The sequence below is a fragment of the Syngnathus floridae genome, chromosome 14, assembly GCF_059516105.1.
Source record: "Syngnathus floridae isolate MCC-2025c chromosome 14, RoL_Sflo_1.0, whole genome shotgun sequence".
In the NCBI taxonomy this organism is placed as follows: domain Eukaryota; kingdom Metazoa; phylum Chordata; class Actinopteri; order Syngnathiformes; family Syngnathidae; genus Syngnathus; species Syngnathus floridae.
Window position 1 is genome coordinate 6,947,475 of NC_142426.1, and position 26,979 is coordinate 6,974,453.

A 26,979-nucleotide genomic window follows, 5' to 3' on the forward strand; every position below is an offset into this window, starting at 1 on the left:
TGAATTAGAATAATTCCGAATTTATTCGTACAGAGTTTGAAATATTTCTGCTGATATGAACTGAAATATTCTTAGTGCATCCCATCCCCCCCAAATAACTACCATTTATTGTTTTTAATGAATAAAGAACATCTCTCTTTTTAGTAAAACAATACTAATCACTCGTCTTCATGCGTCGGACATCATGTGTGCCTTTAAGGGGCGTGGCATAAGAGACAGCACGAGTTGAAGTGTGAAATTTGGTGTGAATGCAGTATCATAATAAAAGCATCATGAAATATTTTCTTATTTTCATATCAATCACAGTCAATGGAGTTCACGCATGCCAGCGCGTCAGAAAGCGAAGCGCCTCTCCGCCGGATGTAAAGTGAGTAAACACCAATCAGCTTCGAGAACGTATCACGTGACATACCACGCAATGGAATGGCGGGCCATTTGTTTGCTGAAAAGACAACAAAATGAAGGAAACGACCACCGTGGCCATATGTGCTGTTCCCGAGCTGTACAATACTTCTAAAACGGGAGCAGGCTTGGAGAACTTTGAGTGAGGACCTTGCCATACCTGGTATGTTTTTAATTCCATGTATACATAGCAGGTGGGCAATTAATGCTAGCATCACATTTGGATAACTTCATAAACTTTTTCTTTTTCACTTTAAAATGAGAAGTACAACACAACTCTCCTTTTATTCTTTAACTTGGCACCGTCTCCCAGTGAGTCAATCATCAGAAGGCCATTCAATGACAGATATGGTGGATGAGCAAGAGGCAAAGCGGCTGCCAAAGGCGCACAGCCTCAACACAAAACCAATTGGCACCCTCATCACACGGGCCGACCTCCTCTGATGTGCCGCAGCTCTTGTTTCATCCCTCACATCTCGCTGCTCGTCATCTGCTCTCGCCGCCACTTCGGGGGGCTCCGTTTGGGTCAGAGCGGTGGTCCGAGGGGGGACGGAAAAGGGAGCTGGAGGTTGTGGATGGCTTCCGACATCACATGGATGTTGCTTACAGTGTGAACGTCCAGAAAGCATTTCATTGCAATCATGGGGGGATTGGTAGACAACCCTGGCTTGGTATGGCACGGTGCATTTTGGTTGGCTCAGGGGTGGCAGAGCAACCCCTCACCCCTTGCCCGCAGCGCTTCTGTGAGGACCTTCATGAGAGGAGCCTTTGTTCAGGTCCGGCGGGCGCATCACTGACTGAATGAGCAACAGCAGTGGCGGCTTTCTTCAATGGCGGCTGTTTGTTTACACCAGCCAGTCCCGTCATAGTTCATTAGCAGCCCAGCCCACCGACAACCTCTGATGTCCTAATGGCCAATGAGTGCCTTGCTGCCCATCGGTCCAGAGATTCAGCTTTTGGGGATGAAGGGAAGCTCCCATCCCACAACTCACACATTCTCACTAAGTCATGTGCAACACACACACACACAAGTCTCTGTGGGGAGGGCAGAGGGGGGAGTCCTTTCATCATCCGGCCGACGTCAGTGAAGCGGCAAAGACGGCTAGCTTTGCATCACAGCGATGTGAGACACCTGCATAACAAGGACACAAGCGTTAGTCATTACTGCCATCTTCTGTCCATACACAAAAACACCTAGTTATGCTTCAAATTGGTTTGCCAAAGATGGTATCATTTACTAACCTCCTGAATGGCTCTTCCCAGCTTCTCCTGGCTTTTTACAACTCTCCTGCAGGACACACACAGGATCACTTTTGACTTACAGCGCAAGATGAATTGAGTCTGTAACAATGCTTGTTACTCAAAATATGTATTTCTCAATTCATCTACTGAAATGAATGGAAAAGCCAACTGTGATGTGAAAAAAAAACCCAGACCATGATATTTGACTACAGTGTACTAATATATTTTTGCAAAGCTAACCTGTGGATTCTCCGATCAAGGCTGATGGTGAAGTCTGCGGCGCAGTTCGGCTGGTATGTGGATGGCACGATGAGATAAGCTCCACGTGGAAGAGTGCAGGACAAGCTGACATCCTGAGTGTAGCAGTGGGGAACACAACTGGCGACGGGGTCCTCACTGGGGATGGAATGATTTTGCTCCCCGGCTGGTATCTGGATCAGGCAAGTAAGTCATCCAAGTCAGATTTCAATGTTATTTGAAATGCTTGAATGAAGCATCACCTTATAAATATGGAAGCCGATGGGGAGCAGATCAGCGTCGGCACGGTTCTGGCGCAGGTTCACCTTCACGTTGAGGTCTGGCAAAATTGGCTCGTCACAAACGGTAAATGGGAAGCGAGGATTGTGGACGTGGGATGGAAAGTTCCTGCTTCCTCCGGCGGACCTTCCCTCCACCCACGAGCCCCGGAAGTGATTGGTCTCCCACTCTCCGTTTGTAATTGATGGCAGGAGAGGTGCTGGGTTCTTCAGGGCACTAATGGAGGACATGTGGAAAATTCAGATTAGTTTTGTCATTTTCACCAGGATGAGGCCACTTACTATCTCAAGATATTGCTAATATGGTAAAAAGAAAAATCCAAAGTAGCTCCGGAATTTAAAAACGGTAGTGTACGTAAAAGCCAGGAATTAGCATTTTAGCATTAGCGCTGTGCTTACCTGACGGATGAGGTAGAGGAGGAGAAGACCCTGATGAGGAAGCGGGCCTCCACTCCTGGTTGGTAGGTGCTAGGGATCACAAGGTAGTGTCCGGGCTCCAGTAGCCCGTGGAGCACCACCTCCCTCTGGTGGGCGTGGCAGTGAGTAGAAGCACATGGCGCTTTGTTCAAAGTACGGCTCAGATTCAAACGTTTCTTCTCCACCTGACGAAAGTACAAAGTGTTGACACAAACTACACACACACATGGCTTACAAACATGTAACGGTACAAACCTTCCACATGTGTAACGCAATGGCCTGGTAGTGCTGGCGCCTCACGTCGTTTTCCGTGTTTGCAAAGTGTCTTGGCTTCCCGTGCTGCAGCAGAGATATGATAACCTCGCCTTTTTCGCACATCTTGAGCCAGAACTTTGGGTTAGTGCCATAGATGCTGCTATTTCGACTTCCACCGGAGGAGTGGCCCTTTACCCAGCGTCCGGCCAGGTGATGGCGGTGAGGCAGAAGGTTTCCTGTTTGAGACGTCATTGAGAAGGTCCACAAAAAAACCAAATAGGGACTATTGTACTGAACAAGACAATTACCAGTGTAGATACTTTGCAGGTGCCCTTCCTCAGTGATGGGGTAGCCTACTGTGACATCATCAAACCGGGAGAGGAATTCAGTCTCATCTAGCCAGAATTCACCCTGAGCCGCCCTGGCTTGAATGTCCAAAGCATCGACTGAATCCAGCAAATGCCATCCTGAACCGCTAAAAAGGGAAAGGAGAACTGAGCAAAAACAAAGCATGCATAGAAAAAAAAAATCACTGAGTATATTGGATTGTCAGACAAAAAACATTCTAGGATCTTGTTAACTAATCATCTTCTGTCTACTCACTGCATCGTCTAAATGATTATCTAACCTCACCCCTCTGTCCAGGCTCCGCCCCAGCAGCACCTCCCCCATGGGTTTCTGATCCTGAACAGTCGCACCGGGCTTCCTGCTAGCGTCTTCACATCCAGCCACTCCACCACAGCCATGGCATGGTGCTGACCCAGCGCGTTGCCTCCTAACAGAAAGTGACATGATGATGTCATGAAAATATTAAAGGTGAACAAAACACACCACCTGGGATGCTTTGAGTGGAGCAACTGAGTGCACAAGTAGCTCTCAGTGGATAGATGAGGTCCAATTTCAGCCTTTTCTTCATGGCCTGGTTGTGGTTCTTCTCCGATGTGTGCTGCTCCTCCTCTGAACCAAAGCGAGACCAGCTCCAACACTCTGCAAGACCTCCGGTTAAGTCCACCAAGGCCTCAGACACCTGGCCGGCCCACAGTCGCTCGTATGAGCCGCGATGTCTTAAAAACAAGGAGAATTCCATTTAGCTTAAAATAATAATCGCGGGAAGTACAATCTGTCTGGCTACTTACTTGGCATATGCTTTTTCCAGAAGAGCCACCCAGAAGGCAGAGGGGGCGTGGCAGTGTGAGAAGCAGAGACCCGAATCGACGCAAGGCAGGCGGTCATCGATGGTCACCTCTGTCCAGTGTCCCATCTCCCAAAAGTGAAAGTAAAAAGACCCTCTGTAGTTGCTGTCACTCCACAAGGGCTGGTGCGGAGGAAATACCTACAAAAAAAAGTAAGATATTGAAATAATAATCTAGCACAAAAAGGTTGATTATTGTCATGGTTGGGCATTGTTTCCTGTACCCTGTCCAGAAGATGTTTGTTCTTGAGCAGTACCGAGCATGCGCACAGAAACCAACAATCTCCCAACAAGCCTTGCTTGGCATGACTCAGATGGATGTTGTGAGGAAATAAAACCGGTGATCGGCAGATCTCCTGAAAATGGGGAAAAAAATGGTGCAACAGATCAAAAACTGTATCCAGATGCATTTCAATCAATTAGAAAACTGCACTGTGGCAAATGCATTAGTTCATTTTGAAAAGTGAAATTTATATTCCAACTTTAACATTGACAGGGAAAGACATTGACAGTCGTGTTGCGCCCCTGGACTGCGTCTGACCTGTGGGCGGAGCCAAGTGATTTGGCCCTGGAGTCTGGAGATGGGCGTGGAGCTGTCACAAAACAGGGACGAGTCATCAGAGGGAAACTCCAAGTCCTCGAAGAGAGCACGCTCTCTGATTTTCCCTGCCTTCATGACTCCAACCTGCTGTATGGTGAGTCCTTTCAGTCAGATGTTAAGGCTATTCCCCTTTGAAAGATGAAAAAAAAAGGCTAAGTCGTAAACCGAGGGCCGTTGCACATCGTCTCCAACCCTTTTAATCAGTAGGAACATGTTAAGGCACCAAAAAGAAACCGTGTCGTTTTCACTTTCACCTGCTCCAAGCATCTTTTCCCTCGTCGTCATATCATAACAGCTAACATGCGTTAGCCTCCACGGTGGAGATGATATATCATGTCCACACAAATTCATGATGTTATTGTCATTTACGAGATTGTACCCCAAAGTGTCTTGCCGTGTCACATCACCGGATGTCAACAAAATGTGTCAAAATAAGATCACTTCCGGTTGGACAGTTCATCCGAGGAGTGGATCCTTCCTGAGTTCAAAACCGCTGCCCCCTACTGTTAAAACGGTGTATGATATGTTAATATCAATATTAACATAACATACAGTATTTGCATTAATAAATAAAATAATGTTTGTCAATAGCTGCTAAAAATACACCTATATGTTTTAACTCCGGGAGATGGAAGTTTTTAGGCTGGTAAAGGACTCAACGCAGCGCTAAATAATCTCTTGTAGCTGACAAATAATTCTCCGATAAGGTCATGGGTGGGAAATATCTTGCTTCTTCAAATTTGTTCCATTATTGACGTTATTGCTTCCGAGAATATAATATGGGTGACGGTACCATAGAAAAATCTCAAATTGAGCTATCTCGTGAGTTTCATTGGACTCGTGTAAGAAAGTAAACACTAGGTGGCGGTAGAGGCAAACAAGTGACGTCGCTCTGTGAAAATGTGCACGTGTATTTTTTTTCTGTTTTTAAAATGGAGCTACGTTTTGCTTTCATCATCCACAACCTGATGTGAGAACTTGAAAATGTTTCATGCTAATTTGAAATAAGTCAAATCATGCCAACCTCCTCATAGTTCCCAGCCTTCCTGCTGCCACCGCCATCAAAGCAAAACGAATGTTTTTCGCCTGTCGCATAAATTTATCCCAAATGACAAGTCAGGACTCAGGAGGCACGCTCATAGCCACGCTTACGTCACCTTCCGCTCTTCTGCACCAATGCACAGAGTGCTTTTTGATGAATAATACAGAGCGACTGACGAGAGAGGGCCGTGGATGTGATGGTTTGGTTGATGACAGTTGGGAGGTGTGTTTGCGTGTGCAGCAAGTATCAATAGAAAAGTTATGGACAAATAAAAAGTCTTGTAGATGTGACTTTATTTCAAAACAGGGACAATACAGGGAACGGCTTGTTTAAAAGAAGATCAGGAGGGAGAGGGGTTTACATTGACTGCATTTTACATAAACTATTAGTGAGATCATGTTAACGAGTTTGAGAAAGTTGAGGATGTCACGGAAGTTAAGCACGCACGCAATTGGACATCCTTAAATGGCAGATCCAAAACAACCTTGTTAAAAGCTACACCGGAAAAGCCCATCTTACAAACTCGACTAATTCTAACGTTTATTTGTTCCTCTGGTCCATTACTGCCAACGTAAGACAGGCAGTTAGCATGGAGTTGAGTGAGCGCACTGTATAATTAGGCGAACAAAAAAGAGAGGGATGCGACATCTGAAGGAGAAGAGGCTCCAAATGATTACACATTCACTCCGTTTCCTTCCCCCTTGCTGCACACACAACCGGCAATTAGAGGAGAGGTGGATGAGGACAAGTGAGCAGCCAGAAGTCTATTTGCGTCGCTATCTCTGCTGCACCCGGAGTCTCCCGGTTGAAGAATATAGAAGTGAAAAACAAGAAGGAAATAAATCAAGAAATCACAGCCTTTCACATCCGGTTAGGCTGATTGGCCGAGACTGGAGTCAAGGCAGATCTGGGCCACAGTTGCACTCATTGTTCAGTGAGCTTTTCTACACAGTCCAACCCAGCGACAGCAATGAATGTTGATTGTGACCTTTTGGGTCGGAACCACAGTGTGAATCGTGTGTGTGCGCGCGTTCGTGTCTCAGGATTTGCATGCGCCCACTCGCTTGCTCGTCACGACCGAGGGGCATTCTTTGCTCTTTGCTGACGTTGTCGGGGCAAACCTCGGGGCACAGTCAACGGTCGATGGTTTCTATGCAATCCATACCAAACTCACCGACAGCGTTGAATGTTCTCCGAGGCAAGCGGGACGGATGGCGGCGCTGAACAGGATGTGGCTCCGACCACAGAGGAGCGGGTTATGACTCACGCACGCTTAAAACAGGAATACAAACTAAGATTCTTTAATGCATTTGTGTCCCCCTGCTATGTTGCATATTTTTAACTTTCATTATCTCCATGATACCACCTGGAAAAGACCTCTGGGAAGTTTTCATCCTCAGCGTAAAACTCGGTGACATCTGAAAAGCACAAAAGAAAGAAGCTTGTTTTTACCCTCAGATTTGACATGGTTTTTTCCCATTTCATTTACAATTTAAAAGAAAATAGGAGCCCGAGTGCAAACAGCAAAAACACACAAGTAACGTCGAAAATTTAACTTGGACTGCTAATAAATTGTCGTCCAACTTTGACGAGCCGGTAGTTTTGATTTGTGGTATTTTATGGTAATTGTACTGAGCGGATTGGGTCTTCTGAATGAGTAACTCAAAACCACAAGATGAGCTACTGTGAAACCGTTAGTGCTTGATTTTTTTTTTTACATTAATATTCATGCTCTATAATTGCGGAGTGTGTGTGTGTGTGTGTGTGTGTGTTAAAATGTGCTGCCAAATACTGTTATTGGTTCACACTAGGGATTGGCATAGCAATCAATTAATTGGTGGATAAGAATTTGTATTGTGTGGAACTCGGCGTTGATTAATAATGTCTTCAAGTGAAAAGGTCTTGAGATCAACTATGGGAAGTGAGTCAATAACCGTGAGTGGCTACAGCATAACTCCCCGGGCAACATTAATCTGTCATGGAAGCAGGAGCCCAGAACATTCAGAGACTAAGTGTGAAATCCTCACGGTCCATTGAAATGGTTAAAAAAAAAAAACATAACGGCAAAGTCGAGTTGAAAATAGTCAAGGTTTGTTATGTGACTGCAGACTAGAAACTCTCTAGTCTTTTTTGCCGGAAAGTCTTCCCCCTCCCTCCAATATATTCTGTTGCAATAAATACCATCAGGCGCGACATTAGTCAGAATAATATTCGAGGCCGCCATGGTTCTTATGAACCGGGGAACAATGCTCCCATGTCCCGTTGTGCAGCTTGGCCTTTCATCCGGTGAGAGCTCCTATTGTCACAAGCGGAACAACTATCAGCAGTGTCTCCCCTTCGCGCGGGGCTGACGTCAGGGTGCCAAACTATACCCCTCTTTTTTTTTTTTGGTATCGGCTTAGGTTGCTGATGTCAATTTGCAGAGGGGAGGGGGTGGGGTGGGGGCAGAATCCATTACTCTGCTGGGGCGGGAGGCAAATGTCAGCCCACAGCGCCAACATGCTCTCCGCCCCACCGAGGAGAAATGCATCATGTTATTGCAGCTATAATTCAGAAAGCCATAAAGGAGAGACAATTGGCTCTTTGAGTTACTGCTTGTGCGCACTCAATCCCTCTGTTAATATGAGAAGGAAATACATTAGCCTATAGGAAGCTGCGTTTATAGTAAATAAAACATTAGTGTAAAACGCTAACTGCCGGCTGGATGAAAGAAGGTTTTCATTACCTCCGCCAAGCACGGAAGCACAAAGGGAGAGGTGTTGTTTTCCTTCGTTAGTTGCTTGGATTGAGTATCCATTAGCAGGATGATAGCAAAAGTTGACCACCAAGTTTCCATGAAATTTGAATTAAATTTCTTAAATGATTCTTTAAAAAAAATCTTTAAAATTATTTAAAAAAATTCTTAAATTTGAAATTAATTCAATTTCTATGAAATGTTAAAAGGTGCAGAATTAACAACCATACTGACACTTTGACAAATGTTCAAGATTTGCATCAGGAGCTATCTTGTCAGTTTCCAAAACAAAATGTGCACAAAAGTTTCTTGTATACGATCATCCAAATGTTGCGTGCTTAGAAACCTTCTGTGTTAATTTCCACCGTATTTATTTCAAAAATGAACAGGAGATAAGAAAGTCACACCCTCACCCCACAATGAGACCTCAGATGAAAAATGGGCAGAAGGTCGATGGAGAGGAGAAACGGGGTCTTTGCCATGGCAACCCTGGTGTCAGCCAGCCATTTTCCTCTTAATCCACTCCCCTCCCTCCAACCAGCTCAATGTCTCGCCCTCTGACTGGACCCCGCCTCTCTGCAGCTGAATATTTCTTTTGTATGGCGAGACCTACTGAATCTCTATCTGCAGCCCTAATATATATATATATATTGTATATACACACATACATGTATGTGAGGGAAAAGGGGGGATAGAGGTTAGAGGGGGAGAAATGGTAGAGGCCAAACCACAAGGCTGCAGTCTTACAATGCAGAACTCAGATCACACACACACACACTTAAATGCTATATCGATGGAGGGAGATAATCTTTCGAAAATAGCAGATAATTGCACCATATGGCGAGCAGGCGGGCCGATCACTAACAAACCGCCGCGCGGCTTCCTAGTGCAATACTCGTCTATCAAGTGCGCCACCAGGAAACTTTGCTTTCTTCCCCAGGCGAGCGACAAAAGCGGCTCTGGAGAAGTGGGTGGGTGGGAAGAGGCGTCAGCTGCTAGACAAAATAAAAAATGCTCTTTTTGTTCCCAACAATAAGCGATCTACGGAGCGCTTCCGCAGCTGCAGCCAGATAGGCTTTTCATTTGCAACTTCTTCTTCCCTCGACCGAGAGGAGATTTAATGTGGATGATAAAATTCAGGGGGATTAGAATCATCTTCCAGCCAAGAAATGGGGACACAAGTGTGAATTAGCAAAAGAAAACGTTTGTAGGACTGGGGGAGTGGAATGAAACGAAATGAAATCCTTCTACATACAGTGGAAAATCCGTATTGCGGCAGGCACTGCTTGACTTCAAAGTTCTCATTTCAAACATCTTTTGACATAAGAAATAAAGTTCCAGAGTCAAACCTTAATAAAGTAGCAATGTGACATTTAAACGCGACTCACTTTCACACAAGATAGGAGTTAACCAAATACATTTTTTTCGAAGATAAACTTCAAAACAATTGTCAATTATGAACCGAGCAAGCTGAACTTTGAACTCGTTCTTGCAGAAAATGAACTTTCCCAACACTGCTCAAAAGATTTACTTTCTCCAGAACATTTTGGTTCAACTGGGTGGACCTCTTTTGGACATTTGATTTTCAAGGTTCCACTACATTACAAAAAAATATTTTCGTGCCCTAATCACAAGGTGATTCTGGAGTATCTTCCGCAACTCCAAAAATGCACTTCCTCAGATGATGGTGTGGGGTTTTGTCTCTGGGGTGGTCTGATGCAGCAGTGGGTGAGGTTTTATGTTGCGCCATGTCCAGTATATACTGTACATTTGCACTTAATGACTACCAGACCTGCAGATTGCCTCTGGGGGTCTCAAGCAGCCCTCCCCCCCACTCTCAAAATGCCTACACATGCATATGCTTCACTCTAAAGGCGGGACGTTGTCTGAATGCGTTGTGCAGTGAAAATAGAACACAAGCCAGTTGTCATAAAAGATGACCTAAATATTTGAAGGATGTGCAGTGTACAGTCTGTGGTACAATTTTCCATATGTAGTTCTGGCTCCACAAATTGATTTAGATTTGAGTCGTCTGAACGGCTATCATTAGTTCAAGTTTGAATTTTTTTTTCTTCTTCTTAATCCTACACTATGATATCGTTGCTATCCTGTGGTGTGTCGCGTGTTAAAATGGATGTCTTCTTTATCCCAAGCAAGCTAAGCCTAGCCTAGTTAGCCTAGCTTCTTCTATATTTTGTCTTGCTGTCTCTCTTGGTCGTACGGCAGAGTTTGTGTCTATTTTCTCTCATCCTGTGTGAGGTTTCTCATGTTTCAAAAATCAGTCGCAGTTGTACGTTGTTTATCTAGCTTCAAATGAACACTACAAGACAGTAAAACGGCAATAAAGAGCAAAGGGCACGTTGGAACACAAGGTGCGCAATGTGCTCAACAAGTGCGACGACATCAACTAAAAACAAAGATGGCTCCCTGGTGCCTTGGGACTGATTGGCTGGGTGGGGTCACCGGGTGACCCCCGACCTTTTTAACCCTTGAGGAATGTTGTCGTGCTGGTGCGCGTATTGTTCCTGCCACCCTGAGGAGACTCAGCCATGCATCAGATGGATGTGAACATATACTCTTCGTGAGAGCTTCTTCTTTAACCCCCTCACATCGCACAAAAAGCAACTCTTGCTTCCCCCACAATCTTTTCTGATCTTCACCCCCTAAATTTGGACAAGCAGAAGTTATCAACAAGTCTGAGAGTTGGGCGGTTGTTGTGCGTTTCATGTGCACATCCATGCAGAAAGGTCACTGACCCCTTTTTTTTTTTTTTAAGGGACCCAGAAAACCTTCAGGCACTGTGATGTGTTGCCAGAGGAAGTCGGTGGCGTGAGAGGGGACGCTGACAGATGAGGGAGGCAGACGGACAATTAAATGAGCAGGTATGTCTACGCATCTAGGGCTGGTCAGAGGAAATGGAAGAATTTATGATGTCATAAAAAAGTGCCAGCAGAGAGGTGCCGGTGAACAGGTTGTCTCTGGAGCAGGAGCCATAAAAAGACTCCTGCGGTTTTTGCTCCCTCCCCCTGACGACCACATGAGATGATAACAGTCCACCGAGCGCCAGTAGCTAAGCGCAGAGTGCATAATTCAACTGGGAGCATGTGATAATGTAGGCCAAGGATTGATAGCGATTGTTAACACTCAAATGTTGCGTCATCGATCAGAGAATAAACTACAGTGGTACGGCGCAAACCTTTGCTTCGCTTTCACAGATGCCCACGCCTGAATTCCGCAATCAAGATTCGGGCATCATCCAATGGGAGTGAAGGTAAAACATCTCAAACACACAAATCCCCGATCTGCATCTTTAGTGAGAACCGATATGCCCCAAATCTACAATTTCTTGCCAAATTTAGTTGATTAAATTAAATTAAATTAATTAAATTAAATTAACATTAAATTAACAATAAACATGACATTTAATATTTTAATTTATTTCAGATTTTAATGGTCAATTTTACACATTATAATGATTAAAATACTGGCACGAATTGATCATTTCATGAAATCCTGATTATATAAGTGTTTACATTTTAACAGACGTGTTTCTGTCTTGTTTTTAATAGAAAACAAATATTTTTAGACCAATAGCACAATTACCTAAGTCATTTTTTATCTTACTATCAAAACATTTTTTTTAAAAAACTTGCCTGCTACGTACAGTAATACGGTTTTCTTGTCAGTGTAGCTTTCAGTGACTTTCTGATGACTATTATTTTTTTTAGATTTTATTTTCCTTTTGCCGAATTGCAGTAAGTCAGCATCAACTCAGTTTTGCTGCAGGTGTAAAAAAAAAAAAAAAAAGACCTATATGAAAATGACCTTTAAGTGATGTAAACGACATCCGGTCCAGACACTACCTCGTTGGTGTACACGCCGATGCACTTTCTACTCTGATAAGTCGCTATAAAAAAAGAACAAGGAGGAGAAAGGTGGTTATTTGCTCTACAGCCTCGCTAAGGAGGGCTCCCATTGTAAAAAGGAGTGGTTGCACAGCCCCTTTTCCTTTCATCCCTCAGCTGGAGGCACGTTGCCTTTGTCTCCCGGAGAACTGAACAAGCAACCTCTCGGCTATGCTACGCTGGTCAAATACCTGGGAACTACCAATCGGCCCAGTGGGGGGAAAAAAGGAGGAGATGTGGAAGGGGGTGGGGTGTAAATGCCTTGTGATATGGCAAAACTGGACAGCCAAATGGAATAAAAGCTGTTATTACAGCTCCAATAGAGAGTAGGAAAGAAAAGCAAAAAAGTGTTTAGATTTTGCACGAAAGAAATATCACCACCACCATCTGCTTCTTTAAGTTTTGTCTGTCATTTGAGAAAATTAGAAACCGTGTGGGTGATTAAGATCCTAACATTTTAACGCCAACTCAGCAGTATAGCGCCACTTCCTGTATGCGAGGGACCGTCGAGGGGTGAAGTGAGTTTAAGTCCTCCCCAAAGCGGCCGCGGCCAACCCCGATGTAAAGCTTTACGTTTCCAGTCTGCACAGGCAGTCTGGGCAGACTGAGCTCTCTGTCACACCTCATAAAGCAGAGCTCAAGCAGCAGGCTTGTTTGAACCCGGAGGCGAGGGGGGGCTTGGGGGGGGGGCTTGGGGTGAGATAAGGGAAAAATAAGGACAAAAAAGGAAGGAAATACAGCGAGGTTCTAGGTTCCACGTTGCACACAGAAAGATTTGAAAATTCCTCTGTTAAGGATTTAATTGCGTCCTCGTTTCAAGTCTGTGTGTAATTGTCAGGAGAACGACGAGCCATCCGTTTATTTTCAAACAGTCCACAAAGAATGCCTGTCATTTCCTGACGTTCCCCACTTCCATATGAAAGCCCCCCTTTCCTCGAGGAACAATGGGAAAGATTCCAAAATTTCCGTGGGGACTTTCTTGGGCGACCGCATAATAGCGAGCGTGTCGCGACAGGGCCCGAAAGCGCCCGCCTGTACACGGACAGAGTTACGCCATGATTAAAGCGGCCGCGGCGTCTCGTAAATGAGCGGAGAATGCCGGGGACTTTTATTGGGCCACGGACGGAGACCGAAACCGAGAGCAGATGTCGAGAGTTTAACGGGTTTCGCTCACCTCCCGACTGACACACGGCGAAAGAGTTTCTTAATTAAGCAAAGAGAGCGCCAGTTCAAATGTCAAACTCTGTTAGGCCCTTGAAAGCCACCTGGCTTGACCCTGGCAGACCCGAGCCTGTGGCTAGACATAAGGTCAGAGGTCAGCCCTCATATAGATGGGCAGTATGCCAAGACGCCTAAGGCGGGGTACACGGAAGGAGGGGGGGTCTCCATTACCTAACCTTTCCATTTACACAGGGAAGCACTAAACACACATATGGACACGGATTCCTGTGAACTCGTTGACCGTCTGACATCATTTACCTGTGAGGGCCTTCACGCCATCCAAGTGCTCTGTGTTAGCCGCCCCCCCCTCCCCAGATGCCTTATTGGGTCCCTGGATTAAGTCTGGCAAGGAAAAAGAGAGAAAGAAGGAAAAACACAAGTTTGAGGTCAATTTCCACTTTTTGCTGGACAGCTTTTCTTTGCTAGCTTCCAGTTTGTGCTCCTTCTATATTATTTTAACAATTTCACAGTATACTTACTGTACTGCCCTCCCGTGCCTCAAAGGAGAGCCATGGACATGGAAACATATTTTTTAGCCCTTTATTGAATGTCGGTGGAACACAAACAAACTCGCGCAGTTGCCGCTGTGGGTCACAGCTTACACCCGGACACTCACGCAAATATCACGTGCTTCTCCACCACGCCACACCTCTTAAAGGCAATTCTCCGAACACAAGACTCTACGTTTAAGAGTGCAAACGATAAATCAAATGTCTTCAGAACTCTCTGAACTCATTTCCTCAGAACCCGCATCTGAATCTGTATTACACTCAGTCCCTTTAGTTTTCATTTTGACCTTCTAAATTATTTTCTATTGCGCCCTCAACCAATAACTTCTTCTTTATCTCTGTCTTCCCTTACTTTCCTGTTAAATATTTTTTCATGGTGTCTTTTAGGGTTGCACAATCTGACAATGAGAACACCACTGCCCCCTACTGTAATGGATGTGCAATTACACTTTATTTTAGTACGGCATAAAAAAATAAAAAAATAAATAAATAAAAATGAATTTGATAAATAAATTAGATAAGCTCTTTGAGGGTTTTTATGGCCTCTTAATCATATTATTTACCTATTGCGGGTGGGTTTACTGTCCATCTCAACCAGTTGACTCGCAAATAATTCTTTTCAAATTTTAGTGCCTGGGAAGACTGAGGGAAGGCGGTGGGGGAAACCCGTTTTTCTTCCATCTCATGCATATGTTCAGTAGTTGATTGCAGCAGGAAGTGGATCTGCTGGGACTCATGTGATGAGACTCCCTGATGAAAACATTAGATTTTCACCAGCCGGAGCGGCACGACGGTTGTGGAAACAACAGCGGCCGTCTGCGCTTCAGAGCTTCTCAGCTGGATGAAACTTCTCACACGTGATAATGGGCTACAGGGAGTTACCATCATTGCTGCAGCGGGTGGGGACAGGATACGCCAGCATCCACCCGCGACCCCAAACTGTATTAAAACAGATGTGCGCTACGACATCCGCTGTGCTCCTGCAGGGGTATTTTCCCTGTCTATTTACAGTGGAGCCTCCAAAGTCGAACGCCATCAAAGCGGTACAAATTTGTCATCCAAAACGTTCTTATGTTCATTATCATGCTTGAGGAGCATCTAAAAAAGTCTTTCCCAAGCTTTATTGAGTTAGGGTATAGTGTATTTTACATTCGGAAAAGCAGCAAATGATAAAAATGTCACTGAAATTGTATACAGTAAAATAATACACGTTAATTTTATATCATCTAGTGGAAGAACATTTTATTGTTCTACCTGTGCTGGCATACTGTTTTTAAATAAATAATTTTCAGGCCATCAAACCAGGAATTGCACTTCAACGTAGCTCGAGCTTCTCAATACAATATGTACGATACAATTGATAAGCTACAATACAAAATAGGTTTTATCAACGATATCAGTTCTGCAGTACCCATAGAACGCCACTAGGTGATCAAATCCGAAAATGTCTGTTACCTTTCTATTATGCGTCTTCAAATGATTTTGTTGTTTATATAGACTTTAGCTGAATTCACAATCATCTCTTCAGGGCTTATATGACTGTTAAGAGTCAAAACAAGTTTTTGAGGAGGGCGCATAATTCACTTTACATTATTTCCCATGTGAAAATTTCCCTTGAAATAAGAACAACTTGGACGTCAACCAACATTCGACTTAGCAGTTTCCACTATAATTAAATGAGTTGTGTTTTTTATGCCTTGTGCGGATAAACACCGTCTAAGCAAAAGAGGAGGCTCTTTTTTTCCCTCAGTAAAAGCCAACACATTGTGTCGTTTCATTAAATCACGCTGTGTTCAATGCACTGTTTAATGCAATGTCGCACTAAGTGTCTAGACCTACTATATTCCAGATGGCAGAAGAATTTATGGACACAGCCTCATTAACTGTAAGGCATATTAGTGCTGAGAGACAGCCCGTTTAAAAAAAAAAAAAGGAAGCTGTGTTACTGATGATGGTTAAGTTTAGCTACTAAACAGTGGACGCCCTGTAAAAAAAAAAAAAATGGCAGTCTTTTCAAATGCGCGAATAGACTTTGTTCTGCTCTATTTTTCACCCTCGATCACTGCTGCAATGTTGCATGACATCCCGTTGATTAAAATTTAAATTTGGAACACAGTAGTTCATACGGGCTTGTAGCGTGACGGCGTGGTCATAGAACGGGTGGTGGCTCTGAATGATCGCTGTCTGCTCTTCAGGTGTCTCTCTCTCTCTCTCTCTCTCTCTCTCTCTCTCTCTCTCTCTCTCTCTCTCTCTCTCTCTCTCTCTCTCTCTCTCTGTGTGTGTGCGTGTGAGATTTTTTTTTTTTTTTTTTTTTTGTGCAGAATGGGGTGCTGCTGTAATGTCGATACAATGACAGATGGTCCGCACAAAGCCGGCGCGCATTGTTCAAGCTGAAAAATAATAGCCTCCATTTATCAGCCGTTCGCGCAATTTGACACTCGAAGGGAAACACGGGAGTGTAAATTAATCAAAGTTAATACTCTTTGCAAAAACTTTACACGCATGCAGCTCTTCTTCAACATGCACCACGCGTGGACGCTTCTCCGGAAGCATCGGAGAAGTTGCAGCGTGGCTTATTAAATGTCTAATATTTTCCACACGTTCCTGTGGTTGCCCTTATTATTCGAGATGTATACTTCATATATCTTCCCCCCGAAATTATTAATAATGATAATACAATTATTAAAAAAAAAAAAAAAAAAGGTCACGCGCGCCACATTCCACCACAATTTGACCACAACCTCATTTTCCATATGTGCACATACTCACGCCGATCGTCCAAACGAGCGTAATCTCCTCCACGTTCCACGAGCGACTATTTTCGCTCTCCTCCGTCCGAGAGCAACTCCACACCGAATGAGCGCCGGTGCCCGAAATCCACGCATGACGTCTACTTCGGCGGCTCAAGTAAAAGGGGAGGGCATCCGGTTCGCACGGAACATCATAAGGAACGCAATTGGCTGGCGTGGACATAGTTTGACAAGACGCGCGCTTCCCATTGGATAACCGGGCTCAAGGGGGCGTGGTCATATCTTGTATTATTCAAGAGGAAAAACGGGTGGGGAGCGAGGGAGGACACTCGGTTAGCGTGCTCATGTATGTCTGCAGACAATAGCCTGTTTCTCATGCACATTCACACACTCAAATAGAAGCATCACACAGCTTGTGTATAGTTTTTATTTCATTAAGAAATCCAATATGTGCTTATCTTTCTGGAAATATAATCCATGAAAAGTACAAAAACAAAATGACATTTACAAATCAAAATGCCCTTTCAAAAATGTTCTCCATCAACCTCCTTTCTGCCTGCACGTCTATTAATAAATCAAACAGCTGCATAAAAAGCCTGAACGCACGTGTGTAGCTGTGAGGATGCTTAAAGTGCAGAATTGTCCGCACAGGAGTAAGGGAGGAAATGGTGCATGGATAATTCTCTCTTCAGATCCTCTGGTGAGAGAAAAGCTCCGAGCTTTTTTTTTTTTTTTTTTGTTCCTCTTCGCACATCAGTGCTGAAGCTGTACGTGCGTATGCGGTCCCAAGCCAGCCCATTTAAGGTATTCTCTCCCGTGTTTGTAATGCAGTGAATTAACAGCTCCTATCCACTGTTGAGGGGTGATTACAGTTCTGTCACCTTTAACCTTCAGGACTCATGAAGCAGCACAAAGCAGGTCCGTGTGAGGAGACATCCCGTTTTTTACAGACACGTAGCCATAGTGATGGAACCCATCTATCCAAACATCACTTGTGTCAAACCTTCAGGGCAAGGAAGCACTGGAAGCTGTCCCCAAAGAAGCAATGAGATCTTTCGGGAGGCTGCTTGCTAAAGTGTCTCAACAAAAAAGCCGTATTAATTGAGGATTGTGAGAATTTGACAGACAATTTGCATAACGGGTGGGAATGATGCGCCCAGATCTATTGCAACTCCGTTTTTTTTCTCCCGCAGCAGTCTATTTTCAAACATCCAAAGGAGAGGAAAAGCCTTTCAAGCTTCTTTTCTTTTGCTGTTCTTAATTTAGACTCTGTCTCGATAAAAAAAAAAAACAAGTTGTGCACAAAGTCTACGTTTGGTCAAGTTCTTGTTGTCGACATTTGGCTACTCATGAAAATGAGCTGCCCAACTAGGTTTGGTATGCTGTGTGGCGCTCCATGAGAGTAGAGGTCTCAAAATTAATCGATAAATCGACACTGTCAAATTATTATTTTTTTTAGAATTGAGTAATCGTTTAAAGCCATTTTTTTTTACCTTATAATAGTCCTTTAATGTCAGCCTCTCAACAGCAATTAATTAATTTTTGAAGTCATTCATGAAAAAAAAAAATCCTCACGTTAAAACGTCGGATTTTTCCTGCTTTTGTTTCCGGTATTTTTCCAGTCAATCTGTGGCCAGGGAGACGGAAGGGTCAAGCAATCAAGAAAAATTCCAAGCACCATCTTTTCGTAATCACGACTCACTGTATTTTTCCAGGCTCATTAGAATGTGATAAAGGTTTGTTCGTCATAATAACACATTTTTACTCACAAATACTAGTGGTGGCTTTCCATATATGGCGGAGTGCCCAAATTTCAAATGAACCAGAAGTAGGTCCACCTGTTTTGGAGCAAATTATATTTTGGGTCAAAAGCATATTTGACATACTTGACTGAGTAATACTGTGTATATCTATTCTCATGAACAATTATACGCTACAGTGTGTTTGCTAGGAAGTCAACACAAACGAAAAATGTCCGACACGCCATTTTCTGACCAATTTATTAAGTCTTGGTTTAAACGCACTGTGCCTTAGAAGAGTGACATCTCCGGCTGCGCTAGTAATGAGCTGTCAGACATGTCATCTGCGATGGAAGGCGCAAGCCTCCACTCAAAATTTATGTAAATTATAAGTGAGGTGGGGGGGTTAAAGAAATAGCTCCATATATATTTTGGGAAATCCTCTTAAGAGTTTTAATTCTGAAAGTTAGGATTTGTCAATAAATACCACTTGACCGTTGACAGAAATGGAACAGTTTTAGTTTATATTTATTTATATGGGAATGGTAAAAAGTGAAATGTGTGAGAGTACTTGGGAAAAATATTTTCAAATTTGGCAATAATCATGAGTTGACAGATCCATGTACAGCACAGGTGTCAAACTCAAGGCTCGGGGGCCAGATACGGCCCGCCACATCATTTTATGTGGCCCGCGAAGACAAATTGTGCATCAAATTCGTGTGTCATTACAAGAATTGGAAATTGTCTTTACCTTTAATATCTTTTTTTTTTTAATATTTGACGAGTTCTTACTCGTCTGATTTGAAAACGAGTTATTTGTCAGTTTGTTTTGTAGCTTTTACTGTATATAAAATAAGGTGCTCATACATTTATTTGGGTTGACAGTCATAATGGCCCTCCGAAAGAAGCTATGACTACAAAAATGAAAAAAATGCAAAAAAAATGAGTTTGACACCCTTGATGTACAGTATTAATTTTGCCAAATGTCTTATATTCGGCTATACGCAGTATTAACATTTTTTTGTGTCAAAACCAGGTCCAAAAAAGGTACTTTATTATTTTTTTTTTTCTAGTCATGACTTTGTTCCTTGTTCTGTCCTTGCTAAACAGTTTTCTACTCCCCAGTTGACCCTTTTTTAAATAGCTTCATAATGTAAACTGAGATATAAACAGGATAGATGCAGAATCGTTTCCAAATTTCTCGTACAACGTCATCCACTTCTGCAAGGACGCAGATAAACTCGGCCTCCTAACAGTTTTATGTTGACTTGATGGTCCATAAAATGATCATATTATTGTAAATTTGCTCATTCAGCTAATTGCAAACCGCAGTGTGAGCTCCTTATCAGCAGAGCGCTACTCCGTTCAGCAACGCCACACCGCTGCCAATCCTGCATCCAAATCTGCCATCTCGCCAACCACCCGTCGGGTCTCATTCTCGTTGGATGCCAGAAGCGAATGCTCCATCTCAATTAATCACTGAAATTCGAATGGAACGTTTCCCTTCAGGATGAGGCCCATCGCAGAGGGGGCCGCAGTCAGTGGCGTTGGTGAAGCTGCTTTGTTAACTTGAATACACTCTCAGCTTTGGAGTCACTGCAGATGTCTGCTAATTGTGGTGATTATGGCGAACGGAGGGGGGTAGGAATATGCAATGAATTTCACATTGCTATCACGCCTCACATCCTTTGGTTATGAGCATCTGCGATATACACGGAGCATCCGCAGTGTTTGGAGATGGACAAAAGTGACAAAGGCAATGGGCACGGGATTTGGGATGGACATCCAATTGAAAATTCAAGTGCAGTCAGATTAACTTTTGTAGTTCCCTTCATATTAGAAACAATAAGTTCCTCCTGCCATACCCTTGTATACAACCGTGGGCATCTTGATTAGCTTCATTTCTTATTTATTTGGAGCAACACAGTGTCTATTGAATTGAAGAAAAAATGGTGTCAAAAAAAGTCAATCCTTTCCATTTTATTGAATTATGTCTAAGTTTGTTACTAATAATTGTTGACTAATCGATGAATTTTATTTAAATAATAATATTAACAATAATATTAAATATATATTATTATATTATATATAATAATAATGGGGTATATTATCATATATAGTATAATAAAAATAATAAATAAATTATAATAAAAAAAAAATATCCCATCCCTTGTTAAAAAACCATGACATTATTTCAAACTGACAGTCCGGAATATGCACGCATGTTTATGCTTATCATGCCACCCTTAGACATGCTATGGATGCTGAACTGGAACAAATCATGCATTCAGTCATACATTTAGCATATTAATTGAGTTATGTTCCAAATAGTCTGCGTGTTGGCTTGTGAGTGGCTGATTTATCGTGGATGTGCTTTTGCAAGGCAAGACTTGGCTAATTCCTCTGGGGCAAGTGCTCTTGCTGTCAGCCTGATCAAAGCCCGTCTCTTGATAAGAGCATAAACTGCTCCGTGCCCCATCACCGTCAATGTCCTTGCATGCGTGCGAGTTTGTGCGTGTGTGTGTCTGTGTGTGTGTATCCATCCCCCATCACCAGCGGCTGTATTATGCATTGTTGTTGGCATGCCCTACATGCTCAGCCAAGCATAGTCCAGTGTGGTACAGTACACACGTCTTCCCATCCCCACCGCACTCCCGTGTCGTGTCCGCGGGCCCGCTTCATTTACCTTTGCTCCTGAATTAATGCTAGTTAACTGTCACATTAGCTCAGATCCGCCGGCCCGCGTTGTCAACAACATAAACTAACCTCGGTTGTGTTTTGCTTTGATTCGCAGCACACGCATGAATTAACTTGGACTGCATGCACGGAGGCATCCTAAAGTTGCATTCACCCATACATAACCTTTATTTGAGCACGACGCAGTGTGGCGTAAAAATGTTAAAGCTATTCACGGCGTTATGTTTTCGCAACTAAATGGCAAAAAAAAAGAGTTGAAAGATTTTTTGACAAAACTTTTTTTTCCCCCAAGAGTGGGGGGACATTGTGACAGTTTTGATCAGTCTTTCCAAAAGAGGCCTACTCGCTGAATGTGTTCACATGTACATGCATATAGCGCATATAGTATATTTGCCTGCTGGAGGCGGGTGTGTTAAATTCTCTTAGCATGTGTGACGAATCCAGCGGCTGGGAAAAGAGCAGAGCGTTTCATAGCCTCCTATGGCCTCTCACAAAGTGCATTCTAAAGAGGCGATCGATCCATGAATTCATCTTGAGCTCAGCAAATAGTCCAATTAGAATATCTGTTTGACCTCACGACAACTCGATCTGTTTTTTTTTTGGTATCGTCTTTTTAAAGTCTCACTGTGAATGGCTACGATACTGAATTAGAGGAGAAACATGAAGCAAGTGCATGTGAGAGATAAAAAAAAAAAAGAGAGTCTCCCCCACTCCTGTGTCTTTCATCCTAATCCATGGTCTCTGTCCAAGAAAGGGCCTCCTTTTCACTTGTCTGCCCCAAAGCCTCTTATACGTGACCCCTCTGTGTCCCCCCCCCCCCCTTCAAGGCTTTCTCCCACGACCAGCAATCACGCATACAATTGTCACATCTGTGCATTTTATGTTGTCGCATGGGCATATTTAACATCCATAAAAAGTGATGGCAATAATTATAATGGATTATATTCCTTTTTTTTTAAAACGCTGCACTTTTAATTGGACCATATTGTTCTCATGGTTAATTTAGTAAAGTGGAATCCCCTGTAAGTAAAAAAAAAAAGTGGCTTGTAAATTGTAATGTAATTTTGAATGATTAAAAAAAAGTCACTATATAAAATATGGAAAAAAAAAAGAACGGAGCTGCAAAATGGTGAAAAATCAAGCTGTTATCTCGGCTCTCAAATGCGCTGAAACCACTAGATGCTAGACCTAGCATCTTTCTCATACTGTTTGACCCGGATAATAAATATAATAGCCACAATTTCTGTCCTCCAAGAACCTTTCTCTAAAAAAAAACCTTATCAATTCATTTTATATGAACATTTGTAGGTTCAATTTCGTTTTTAATACAGTTCCTGTGCGAGCTTTGATTTGCTCTTACGAGTGACATGATGCTCTTAAAAAAGAATAAATGATCCATTTGAAACAGATTGTTAAACATTCTGATTGATGTCTGAGCACCCTGTATGACGCAAGAAGTGTTGGCTAAATTATTATACCACTTTTGAAAATAACACAGCAAGACAAGTGAAGGTCAGAATGTATTCCTCCTAGTTTGCAAAAGCGACAAGAGATTTTGCTTGGAGGTGAACCCGAATGTACTGCCAGGGTGACTAACGCAGCTGCCGGCGGAGCGAGTCTCTCATTAAAAACGACTGACCTCAATAAAGATGGACGTTTGGCACACTGTTATGTAACTAGTGACGATGATCCGGAGTTTGCGGCAACGCTGTCAGAATGCGCGTGCATATCGAAGGGCACGCCGAATTGTGGCCTTGGCATGCACTTTGTAGCTCAACTCAATAGTGACACTGTATTCATATATAGCAATTTCACAATTGCCATATTTACGGGAGGCCTGGAAACCGCCGCTCCTATAGAATTACTCTAACGTCTCAGAAGTGGTCACACGGCGAACCTATCAGACTGCTGCGGGAACAGAGAGGCTCTCTGTCTGCGCCGCACTGACGGACCTGATGTTGGTTTGCACTCTGCAGAGTGTGACTCCACCCCTGGTAAATACAGGGTTGGAGGTTTCCTCCATGGATAAAAATACACTCGCCTCTCAGCCCAGTGAGGAGTAGAAGCCAGAATTCCTTCGCTGAGCCTCTTGTACGTAAAGGAGCGCAAGACGGGCATGTTGGCAAAGTTGTACAGTAAGTTAAGAGAGAATATGTTAAGGAGGATACAAATGCAGAAGGCTACTTCCTGGTTTGGTCTTTTGTCCATCTTGAGCTGCCATACCTCGTCTTTTATGACATCATGAAATAGACAAGCCGAGGGCAACGTTTCCCACGAGCACGGCTAAAGTTACATGTTAGCACTCAAACTCCAACCTCGTGCAGAGGTTTCCGGTAACCGGTTGATTGCCAACAATTCAAAAAGTTAGGCTGTCTAGACTGAGCCAGGTCAAGGAAATCTGGGGGACTTCCTGATTTGAGCTGGAAACACAGGCTAAAGTCTTTAGCATTCCAGAACTCCATGTCGGTGGGTGCTTTGTTTTATACCCGGAAATTTAAGCTTAATATGATCTTGATATACGAATAATTTAGTTTTCCGCATCAGCGCTGGATTTGAAATGCCTTCTCTTTTAAGGGACAGGCCTGATTTGAAAATTTGAATAGTCAGGACCAGCCACAGAAGTTCGAAAATTTGAATAGCCTTGAGTCAGGACCAGCCACAGAAGTTCGAAAATTTGAATAGTCTTGAGTCAGGACCAGCCACAGAAGTTCATCATGCTGGAGGATTGCATTCTGTCGGGCTAACGCTGGATTTGAAATGTCTTCTCTTTTAAGAGACAGGCCTGATTTGAAAATTTGAATAGTCTTGAGTCAGGACCAGCCACAGAAGTTGATCATGCTGGAGGATTGCATTCTGTCGTGCTAACGCTGGATTTGAAATGTTTCTCTTTTAAGGGACAGGCCTGATTTGGAAATTTGAATAGTCTTGAGTCAGGACCAGCCACAGAAGTTCATCATGCTGGAGGATTGCATTCTGTCGTGCTAACGCTGGATTTGAAATGTTTCTCTTTTAAGGGACAGGCCTGATTTGGAAATTTGAATAGTCTTGAGTCAGGACCAGCCACAGAAGTTCATCGTGCTGGAGGATTGCATTCTGTTGTGCTAAATATCGAGATTAACGATTCAAACTCAAAATGAATCAAGAGGAACAATGTGAAGGAACGGGCCTGAGGAAAGTATATGACATACTCGTCAGTGTTCCCCCGGAGCAAGTGCTGAGTTTGACATTCCACCTCGGGGAGTCTCCTGAAGATAATATTATACACGCTTTGTGTCTGATGATTCTTCGTAAAGAGGAGAAAGCCTTGAACCAACTCCAGATGCTGGGAGACAACTCTCTTGCCAAGCTCCTGTCTGAAATATGGCGTAAGAGTGGCTGTAAATTAGAAAACTTTGCGGACCAATGTGGTCAATCTCTGGATTTATCAGGAGAATCTCTGGCGGCGTTGGCTCGTGTTTTTAAAATTCTATCGGAGCACCAACTATGCGATCAGCTTTTAAGGAATCTGGCGTACAAGAGGGCCCTCACCAGCAACAGTCTAAGAGCAGACAGTCGTGAGGATCTGTTATACGATCAACTCAAGGAGGAAGCTAAAGATGTGTGTGGGCCTCAGCTCGCCGTGTGGATGTGTTCCTCCGGGGACCTCAAATCAGACTCTTACAATCTTGCCCCTAACAGCCAGATCGAAGGTGTTACGACACACGTTCAAAGTCTTCCCAGCACGCTGCAGTCAAGCTGTTCTGAGCCATCATATCCCTCACATCTGGAGATCAGCCTGCCTCCAGAAATCCCATACGAGGGGGATCAAGTAACCCCAGAAAACCCAGAACAAAAACCTATTGACAGCCTAAATGACGGTAATCCTCCCGAGCAATCTCACCTTTCATCTGTGGAATCTACTGAAGCTTCTGGACTGGAAAAGTCAAAGATGGCTGCGGCATCTGGAATGGAGCACGGAAAGCATCAGGATGGCGGCTTCAACGTGAAACCACCTTGTGAAAAAAGCACCACGGGATCAAAATCTTCTCTGCCGTTTCCACCAAACCACGTTCTACCCAAAAGAACAGTCTCACTCGGAGCAAATTTAAATCAATACGTAGAAGAAGAGGATGAGGTTATATTTTATTCATTCGTCATCCTGCATGCTCTAGAAGATGGTGAAGTGGCAAGGAGCATGAAGGAAAAAGTGGAGAGGATTGTCGGAACTAAGGGTGCAACTTTCTCGGAGGACTTTGCCTTACCTGGTAAAAGCACCCTAGGGTGCATCGAAGATGCTATCAACAACTCCGGTTTTACTATTCTGCTGCTCACCCAGAACTTCAACACACGTATGTTGGAGGTGAAGACAAACTCGGCCCTCATCAATTCCATTAACAACCAACACAAGTACAACACTGTCATACCTTTGCTGCCAAAGGACAACTGCATGTCCAGAAACCGCATACCCATAGTGCTGCAGACCCTTGTTCCGCTCGAGGAGAACAAAAGCTTTGAGAGCAAATTAAAAAAGGTTCTATCGCCAGCAAAAATTCATCAGCAGAAAAGCATTTGGTTGAAGGAGCAGAGAAAACATCAAAGCCAGCTGCCCCAAGGGTGTGAAGCAGCACATAAGATGGAAAATCTCAACATCCTGGGCTCCAGTGAGAAATCGCTTTTGCAGAAGTGTCCAAACATCCGAATTGAAAATGCTAGCTATGTGATGATCGGCGATAACTGTCACATGACTGTGGATCATTGTGATCCAAACGATCCAATTGTCAGAGAAGAAAGGAAATAAATAGGAGACTGCTATGGCATAATCGGGATTAAAAATCTATAAAGATTGTCTGGTTTTAAACACTAAATGGTTTTAAAATCTCCTAGGAATTAATATCATCCCGTCAATTATTGCGTTTCTATCTTTTGTATATGTTTAAAAAAAAATCAATAAAACTGTCTGGAAATATGAGTCAAATGAATTGTTACTGTATACAAGACGACTGGGTGAATATTTAGCCAAAGAGCACCACCTACTGGAAAAAATGTCATTCACATGTCTGTCTTTTAGACTTTTTAGAAGTGGTTAATGGCTGCAGCACAGTTCTGAGGTTTGATGTTCAAATTATAGCTCCACCTTTTCTGCATAGATTTTGCATTTTCTTCCCGGACTTGAATGGCTTTTATCCGGGTAATTATTATTTTTGCTTTTTCTGGTCGATACTTCATGCGATACACATATCACGGAAAGTAATTCTGCTGACCCACATTTCAAAAGTAATGTCTATTTTCATTGGTTATAACCCCAAAAAGTATTTTCAATGCAGAGGAGGAAAATTAGTGTTCTGCGTTCTTTGCAATCGTATTTTAAATGTGGTTTTTTTTTTTTTTGCAGTGCACAGGTGGCTGTTTTTCCCCTTGAGTATTCTTGAATATCATCAGCGGCGCTTTCTGTTCTATTATGAACTGAAACTGAACGAAAAAAAAGAACTGGGAGCGCATGTCAAACGTAACTTCCGGTTGGCTTCGTTTGAACCTCGCAAGCAAATGCTCATGCGTTGATCTTTACAGGAACCAGAAGATTATTTTTTACTTTTCCGTTTATTCTGCAGAAATATGCATGAATAATTAAGAAGGAATAAACACAGAGCGAGACTCTTTACAGTCTCTTGTTTTGTAGCGTGTTATTGCTAACTTCCGCCTTCTTCTTATCCGCCGGCGTTTTGTGGCTCTTTACTGCCCTCTTTTGGAATTCTCCGAT

At 43.3% G+C, this 26,979-nt stretch overlaps 2 protein-coding genes and 2 long non-coding RNA genes across 8 annotated transcripts; 3 read left to right on the forward strand and 1 right to left on the reverse strand.

The window, feature by feature from the left end:
• Positions 1 to 403: 403 nt before the first annotated feature.
• LOC148387392 (uncharacterized) lies at positions 404 to 4,228 on the forward strand. Its single transcript, XR_015862873.1, has 4 exons — positions 404 to 565; positions 1,905 to 2,088; positions 3,498 to 3,668; positions 4,009 to 4,228. It is a non-coding gene; the product is annotated as an uncharacterized LOC148387392 (long non-coding RNA).
• On the reverse strand, positions 669 to 7,047 carry capn10 (calpain 10). 4 transcript variants are annotated; one of them, XM_088397535.1, is made up of 13 exons: positions 4,900 to 7,046; positions 4,730 to 4,774; positions 4,586 to 4,637; positions 4,269 to 4,400; positions 3,989 to 4,185; positions 3,687 to 3,916; positions 3,486 to 3,627; positions 2,853 to 3,327; positions 2,580 to 2,782; positions 2,145 to 2,397; positions 1,885 to 2,075; positions 1,645 to 1,690; positions 669 to 1,534 (listed from the first exon to the last, which is right to left on the reverse strand). In XM_088397535.1, exons 5-13 carry the CDS (start codon positions 4,111 to 4,113, stop codon positions 1,505 to 1,507), a joined length of 1,695 nt encoding a protein of 564 aa, XP_088253661.1. In that variant the 5' UTR covers positions 4,114 to 4,185; positions 4,269 to 4,400; positions 4,586 to 4,637; positions 4,730 to 4,774; positions 4,900 to 7,046; the 3' UTR covers positions 669 to 1,504. The 4 variants fall into 4 exon arrangements, with proteins under 4 accessions (XP_088253661.1, XP_088253660.1, XP_088253659.1 ...); XM_088397534.1 differs by having other exon boundaries at positions 2,853 to 3,088; positions 3,161 to 3,327; positions 4,586 to 4,774; positions 4,900 to 7,045; XM_088397533.1 differs by having other exon boundaries at positions 3,486 to 3,624; positions 3,684 to 3,916; positions 4,586 to 4,774; positions 4,900 to 7,047.
• On the forward strand, positions 4,522 to 18,267 carry LOC148387394 (uncharacterized). Of its 2 annotated transcripts, none has more exons than XR_015862874.1 (4): positions 4,522 to 4,739; positions 11,198 to 11,303; positions 11,637 to 11,692; positions 14,444 to 18,267. It is a non-coding gene; the product is annotated as an uncharacterized LOC148387394 (long non-coding RNA). The 2 variants fall into 2 exon arrangements; XR_015862875.1 differs by having other exon boundaries at positions 14,687 to 18,267.
• Positions 18,268 to 22,514: 4,247 nt separating this feature from the next.
• ticam1 (TIR domain containing adaptor molecule 1) lies at positions 22,515 to 26,190 on the forward strand. The gene is given in 3 exon segments (XM_088397537.1): positions 22,515 to 23,708; positions 24,137 to 25,982; positions 25,984 to 26,190. Coding segments are annotated over 2 exon segments (1,647 nt in total). The 5' UTR covers positions 22,515 to 23,708; positions 24,137 to 24,375; the 3' UTR covers positions 26,024 to 26,190.
• Positions 26,191 to 26,979: the final 789 nt, after the last annotated feature.

What these genes read in the sequence shown, in the direction of transcription:
- capn10 (XM_088397533.1), bottom strand. Translation starts at nt 4,720, where the DNA reads ATGAAGGCAGGGAAAATCAGAGAGCGTGCTCTCTTCGAGGACTTGGAG. An exon ending in CACTCAAAGCATCCCAGGTG is followed by an intron (nt 3,625 to 3,683) that starts GTGTGTTTTGTT and finishes TTCTGTTAGGAG; the next exon opens with GCAACGCGCTGGGTCAGCAC. An exon ending in TCGGCTTCCATATTTATAAG is followed by an intron (nt 2,076 to 2,144) that starts GTGATGCTTCAT and finishes TGCCTGATCCAG; the next exon opens with ATACCAGCCGGGGAGCAAAA.